Source organism: Vigna umbellata, chromosome 4 (assembly GCF_029865625.1).
Source record: "Vigna umbellata cultivar VRB3 chromosome 4, Vumbellata_1.0, whole genome shotgun sequence".
NCBI classification, from domain to species: domain Eukaryota; kingdom Viridiplantae; phylum Streptophyta; class Magnoliopsida; order Fabales; family Fabaceae; genus Vigna; species Vigna umbellata.
Window position 1 is genome coordinate 4,489,580 of NC_142168.1, and position 7,508 is coordinate 4,497,087.

Here is a 7,508-nt window from a genome sequence, read left to right on the forward strand (position 1 = left end):
TCAAAGTTTCTTGCTGCCAAATTTGAGTACAAAAATTTGTTTGTTGGTGAAGCACAACATGGGTATGTGAAATTACAATGCACTTTAAGTAAATCACAACGCACACAAGTACCATAATTAGCATAATGTTTGGAACTAATGATAAGATCAATTTAAATCAGAAAAACAAGGAGAATTATGCAGTGATTTCCTTTTTAATACTAACAGCCACATAAACTATGGAAAAACAAGATGAGAAATTAATCTTCATGGACCACTAGTTATGAGTCTACTATATAGATCATGACATCAAATGGGTTTTTAATCACAAATGATAACAACAAACCATAAAGAAAATGAGAATGTTAATGCAAGTTTTACTTGAGGAAGCAACCCTATGCTCTATATGTGACATTGACTTCTGCCAAAGAAGGACTCAGAAACTCATAATCTTTCTTACAAGCTTCCCCAACCAAATTAAGCTTTGAAAATTGTATGTTACAAGCAATCTAATTGAATTAGGCCTTCTTATCATTTCTTTTGCTAACTTTTGAATGGTATATAAGCTGTTTCTTAGAGTCAGTTTGGTCATGTTTTAGTGTCTCAAAAGCCAACCATGTTGCTACTAAATATGTTGTTGCTAAAGAGCCATACAAAATCCCTTTTTCTACTCTGCCTTCAATTATTGCTAATCTTAGCAAGCAGTGCTTCAGTTAATGGAGTTGAGCAGAAGGCATTGAATTTCTTCTCCCCTTTTCATTCCTTATTTGGCCATTGATCTATTTGATTTGTTTCATCTTAAAGCTACCCTCTTGCATGCATGTTAGTTATTGCTGTCATTATGAGCTTGACCATTATTTGTTTTGTGTGTAGAACTTTTACATTGTTTTCTTGGGAGCTCATACACAGAGCAGAGGAAATACACTTGAGACCTATTTAAATGTTCTATCTTCTGTGAAGGGAAGGTAACTTGACCAATTCACAAACACTTCTTATCTTTCCCTCTTTAAGATCAAAAGGCCAACAAAATTTTTTTCTCTCACTCTAACAAATTCATCCTAGCTCTTAAAACTATAACCATTCTCTTAAAATTTTTTGTTTCATTTCTTTGAATTAAGCCTTTTGTATTTTGATTTGTGCTCACTTAGCTACCTTGAAGCCAAAGAATCTATGGTGCATAGTTACTCAAGGAACTTCAATGCATTTGCTGCAAAACTGTCAGAAGATGAAGCCAAGAAGTTATCTGGTAAGGATAGTTTTTCAATTTTCTCTGGCTTCTTCAAGCACTATATCTTATGCTTTTAACCCTTTTGTATGTGTAGCCATGGATGAAGTGCTTTTAGTGTTTCAAAATCAGTACCGTCAGCTACACACAACAAGATCATGGAACTTCATTGGGTTACCTCCAACAGCCAAAAGAAGATTGAAAGTAGAAAGTGACATAATTGTTGGTGTTATAGACACAGGTTCATCTTGGCTTTCCTCACATTTTTCATTTTCTTCTTTGCCATTATATTACATCAATGGTGCTTCTCAATTCAATTGTTAAAACTGTGTCACAATATTGACGAGTCAGGAATCACACCTGAGTCTAAAAGCTTCAAGGACAATGGATTTGGTCCTCCACCAGCAAGATGGAAAGGATCTTGTGGCCATTATGCTAATTTCTCAGGCTGCAATAAGTAAAATTTCTTTCCTTGTTTACATTGTGTCAATGCATTGTTACTGAATTATTTTCATTATCGTGTTTTATGTATGAAATATTTACTAATTTTTTCGATTACTAGTTTTTGTTGCAAACCACTTAATCAGTGAATCATTTACTCAAGGAATGGTATTTTTTTTTACAAATTTCACCAGATGATATGAAGTTAAACAATGAACTCCTAAAATGTCTCATGCTACAATATGGAGAGATAAAGAGTTATTAAAACAAAGGAATAGTTTAGTATTGATATAGGGTTCAATCTTGTTAAAAGTTGAACACTTTTTCTCTTATGAATGTTTTCAACTAGGTGACATGCTTCATACCCTATATATATCCTATTTTGTGGTCCAACTTGAATTCAAACACCTTTCTAAAAGAAGGAAAAGTTGCAATTTTATCTCTCAAGTAAAGTCCAAACATGACAATAACAAGAGTAATACATGAAATATTGCCTTAAACAAAAGGGTGGAACATAGATCCATACAATACTAATTCTTGCATTCTGTTTTCTTTCTTCTCCATCATCTGTAGTGCCTCTTTCAGTCTTTCCCTTTTAATAGATAACAATGTTTAATCTTCTCTTACTCATGTAGTATCACAACTTCTTTATAGATCTAAATACCCCAAAACAGAGGAAGATGAAATTTAGTGATGCAACTCTGCTAAATTATGTCCCAAATTTGAAAGTGTCCATTATATGGTGCCTGGTTAATCTCCCAAGAAATTTATGTGTGGTTTAGCTCATGATCTAACTTGTGAATTCCATCTGCATGGTAACTCTCTGGCAAACATGAAGAAAGCTCATAGGAGCCAAGTACTTCAAGGCTGATGGAAACCCTGATCCATCAGACATATTATCTCCTGTGGATACTGATGGACACGGCACTCACACTGCATCAACAGTTGCAGGAAATCTGATCCCAAATGCAAATCTCTTTGGGTTGGCCAATGGGACTGCTCGAGGTGCAGTTCCATCGGCAAGATTGGCAATTTACAAAGTTTGCTGGTCATTAAGTGGATGTGCAGACATGGACTTACTTGCTGCATTTGATGCTGCTGTACATGATGGTGTGGATGTCATATCTATTTCCATAGGTGGAGGAAATCCTAGTTATGTTCAAGACTCTATATCAATTGGTGCATTTCATGCCATGAGAAAAGGTATAATCACAGTGGCCTCAGCAGGAAATGCTGGTCCAAGCTTGGGAACTGTAACAAATACTGCACCATGGATTGTAACTGTAGCAGCAAGTGGCATTGATAGGACCTTCAAGAGCACTGTACAGTTGGGTAATGGAAAGAATTTTTCTGTAAGTTTGTTTCCTTTTGCATTATACATATTCATTTCATAATTGGGTTCACATATACATCTATGATTCACTTGGTAATAACTGATATTTCAATGTGCTGTAGATTCTGTAAATAACATGTGGCATGATTAAATGATCCATTAATTAAGTATACCATGGGATTAATAGGGATTTTACAGAATGCAAGACCAAATAATTTGTTGAAAAAGCAAAGAAAAGTTTGTTTTAAACATGGGAAGTGATATGGTTCTATCAGTATGCAATTTGACATTGTGTGTTTTGCAGAACTATTTTTGTAATTAACTTATGTGTGCACATTGATAATAATGGAGGATTTGCAGGGGGTAGGTGTGAGTTGTTTTGATCCAAAAGGAAAACAGTATCCTCTTGTCAATGGGATCGATGCAGCCAAAGATCCAAAAGACAAGGAGGACGCTAGGTAATGTTCCAATGTTTGTCAACAACAGCTGAAAAATTGTTCAATAACAAGGAACATTTTTTATGTGGTGACAGTTTCTGCTATGAAGGCACCTTACAGCCAAATAAAGTGAAGGAAAAGCTTGTTTACTGCAAATTAGGAGCATGGGGCACTGACTCTGTTGTTAAAGGAATTGGTGGCATTGGTACTCTAATAGAAAGTGACCAATTTCCTGATGTTGCTCAAATTTTCATGGCACCTGCTACCATTGTGAATAGTGTACAAGGGAACACTGTTACAAAATATATACAATCCACAAGGTAAAAAAAAAAGAAAAAAACTCTTGTTTCTGAATCACTTTCCAATAGCTACTCACTAATTTTTCTCTATAGCTTGTTCAAACAAAAATAATTCCTCTGATCAGATTATCTCAACCATCAATTTTACATTAAATTTTTGTTAAACCAAGATCACCATCAGCAATGATATACAAAAGCCACGAGGTGCAAGTGCGAGCTCCATTTACTGCTACATTTTCATCTAGAGGCCCAAATTCAGTATCCCAAAATGTTCTCAAGGTACGAATACTAATATTTGCAACCTTTGTTGGTGGTCCTCTATTATGCTAGAAAAGCACTTGTACTTTTGCTTCTCGGATTATGGCATTTCATGAACATAGGATGTTGAATGATCCTTTTTATGCAGCCTGATGTTGCAGCTCCTGGCATTGACATCTTGGCATCTTATACTCTCAAAAAGTCACTCACTGGTCTAAAGGGGGACACTCAATTTTCAGAATTTATTCTAATGTCTGGAACTTCCATGGCATGTCCTCATGTTTCTGGAGTTGCTGCATATGTTAAGTCATTTCACCCACATTGGACTCCTGCTGCAATTAGGTCTGCTATTATCACAACAGGTAAGACTAAATCCTAATTCCACTTTTTTCTCAGTTGATTTGTTAGCATCATATGCCCGGTTAGCAAAGTAAGCGTAGAGAAATAGTGTAAGTAGTGACAAATTGACAATGAAGATGTATTTTTCATCTGATACAAAATCACTATGTATTGCATGTTTGTTAATTTTATGGTGTAAATATCTTAGAAGTTATAGAATGATAATTTTGGTTGACAATATAGCTTTTATTTTTTTTTACATAGTATATAGAATTTAACTCCACAAGATTCTTTTAATGGGTCGGATCTTTAGGGGTTTTTTCAAAGAAATATTATATACACGTGATTTTAGTCTAATTCAGATATTGATATCACTTTTAATTTAAAACTTTCAGACTTTGGATTTATAGTTTTTTTCTTATATTATATTTAACTTTGTTATTTTTATTCAACGGATTCACATTTAGAATATTTTCACCATTTTTTGAGATGACTGACTTGTTTTTATATAATATTTGTTAAGCCAAACCAATGAGCAAGAGAGTTAACAGTGAGGCAGAATTTGCTTATGGGGCTGGTCAATTGAACCCAACAAGAGCTGTTAGCCCTGGTTTGGTCTATGACATGGATGACTTAGGGTATATCCAGTTCTTATGCCATGAGGGGTATAAAGGTTCCAGTTTATCAGTTTTAGTTGGTTCTCCAGTAAATTGCTCCTCTTTGCTTCCTGGGCTTGGCCATGATGCTATCAACTACCCCACAATGCAGTTGAGCCTCGAAAGCAGCAAAGACACAAAAGTAGGAGTTTTCAGAAGAACAGTGACCAATGTAGGTCCTGCTCCAACCATCTACAATGCCACCATCGTTTCACCTAAGGGAGTGGAAATCACAGTGAAGCCAACTAGCCTCACTTTTTCTGAAACCAAGAAGAAGAGGAGCTTCAAAGTAGTTGTGAAAGTCAAGTCTATCGGAAGTAACAAAATGGTATCAGGTTCCCTTATATGGAGAAGCCCACGTTACATTGTAAGGAGCCCTATTGTTATCAACATTCCATAATAAGGTTATGTTTAGCAGTGACCTAACTAAGCTTTTAAAGTTTCTCTTTGTATCAATTACAGTTTGTTTATCATGTAACTACAGATTTTCTTGAAGTCTGTATCTAATTCAAATCGTCAAATAAAGATGGTATGCTGTAACTTTTCACTGGAGCTTCATGGCAATCCAAATTTACCATATGACAACCAAATTGGAAGCTCTTTGTTTAGGGTTTAACGAGCTTATGAATATTTGGATTACTCAGTTTGCCCTAAAGTAAATGAATCTTTATGTAGGTTTCTAAACTTTTTTTTAATGGGTCTTAATCATGTAAACTTTTTTAATTGAGTCTCTAGGGTTTTGAAATCATAATAAACCGCCGTTTTTGGAGTACTTTCAAGCCATTATAAACAAATTCATGTATTTACTTTTTTTAGTTAAAATTTATCATATTTAAGGGACAAAATTATTTACTAACAGCATAGTCTTTTAAAGTTTAATTACACTTTTTTTTCCTTTGAAGTTACACAATCTCGTGAATTTTTTAAGAAGTGGATGGATTCTTTTAGATTGTAAATTGTGAATTGTTGAAAATCACAATAATAGAAAAATAATGATTAAAAACTCAATTCATTATTCCATTTTAATTCCAATCAATTCAAGGAGATAAAACACTTATGTTAGTTTTCAATATGTAAACTGAAATATGGTATTTTTTGGTAGAAATAATATTCATGCTTATTTCAAAGATTTTCATAATCGAACACATAGCTTAGATTTTACTAAATATAGGATTGACAACTCCAAAAGTAACTAATTTTTAAACTTTCTTCATATTACTAGATGTGGGATCTTGGTGAATATCCACTTGAGAACCATGCCACAGTACCTTGATCATAATATAGGGTTGAATTTAATTGATGATGTAAGTCTCTGAACTATTTTTTATATTTAATTCATTTATTTATATCAAATAAATGTTTTGTATTCAAGTATATTTTTTTGTGTCAATAGGTTGAATGATGTATATGGATTCAAAGACCTCCAACTCAGGAAGACAATAAATTTGATGACATCCAAGCATACGTCACAACATGCTTTGAACATGAAAGCAAATATATTTTATTCCTTATATTGTTATGTAAACGTAGTTTTTTGACTTGTAATGTCATTTTAAGGTATAACAATAAAGTTATTTTCAATTCAGGTGTTATTGACAATACTTGTGGTTTTCCTGAAATACAACATAGATGTATGATTTTGGTCCTTGTACTACTCTTCTCCCAACCATCTCAGACAAGTAATAGATTGACAAGAATCTCAATATTATATGAACTTTCTTTGTTATTTAAATTTCAATGTCATAACTTAATTGTTGGACATAGTATGTTGTTAGAAAAATCAACTAGTAAGACAGAAAAACTTGTTGGTTATCCTCCAGGTTTGGTATTTTGGTCCATATATTTATAATTGTTTGATTTATTTTTTCTTCAATTACTTATAATTCTGCTGATATATTATAGTATAATAAACAAACTGACTCATATGAATGCAATTACTATGTAATGCAATAGATAACAACGATTGTCCGTGCTTATATTATAATTAAATAGGAAACAATTTAATAAAATATTTTGTAACTTTATCTTTTTATACACTAATTGAAATAGTTGTCTTTTGTGTATAAATTCAAGAGTCTTACATCAATTCATAATAAGTCCATTAAGTATTTAAGAATAGTTTGAGCAAAAATACATGATACAAAATGTACAATAGTATTTAGTACATTTACTTGTTGTAAGGATATCATATTATGGGACTATAGTATTTTGAGTGATTTTGGGTGTGATAAATATAATGTATTGTTTATGGGAAACTTTGTGCTAGTTTAATATGAGGAAAAAACAAAAACAAAAAAACATTTAAAAAAAGTGTCTACAATGAGCTTCGATCCAAAACTAAAACATAAAAAGGATATTAGGCTTTGGTTCTAGTGATAATTGAAGCCTAATACCCTTTCTAATTTAAAATATTTAATTTTAAGGGTATTATGCTTCAATTATGGTAATAGCCGACACTAGTGCAGAAAGGGCTTTAGACGTCTGTTCTTTTGGCTTTTTGACGTCCGACCTGCACCCGACGTCTTTGTGGGTGACGTTAGT

The 7,508-nt window shown here is 33.1% G+C and overlaps 1 protein-coding gene across 1 annotated transcript; it reads left to right on the forward strand.

Moving 5' to 3' along the window:
* The first annotated feature begins 825 nt into the window (after window positions 1–825).
* On the forward strand, window positions 826–5,534 carry LOC124836633 (subtilisin-like protease SBT4.14). The gene is made up of 10 exons (XM_047311806.2): window positions 826–944; window positions 1,128–1,225; window positions 1,302–1,445; window positions 1,556–1,661; window positions 2,484–2,997; window positions 3,339–3,436; window positions 3,511–3,735; window positions 3,885–3,993; window positions 4,121–4,334; window positions 4,835–5,534. Exons 2-10 carry the CDS (start codon window positions 1,150–1,152, stop codon window positions 5,365–5,367), a joined length of 2,019 nt encoding a protein of 672 aa, XP_047167762.2. The 5' UTR covers window positions 826–944; window positions 1,128–1,149; the 3' UTR covers window positions 5,368–5,534.
* Window positions 5,535–7,508: the final 1,974 nt, after the last annotated feature.

Excerpts from the sequence above, each read along its gene's own strand:
- LOC124836633 (XM_047311806.2), top strand. The coding sequence starts at position 1,150 with ATGGTGCATAGTTACTCAAGGAACTTCAATGCATTTGCTGCAAAACTG. Across the intron at positions 2,998-3,338 it reads GTAATGGAAAGAATTTTTCT|GGGGTAGGTGTGAGTTGTTT; the intron begins GTAAGTTTGTTT and ends GAGGATTTGCAG. Across the intron at positions 3,437-3,510 it reads AAAGACAAGGAGGACGCTAG|TTTCTGCTATGAAGGCACCT; the intron begins GTAATGTTCCAA and ends ATGTGGTGACAG.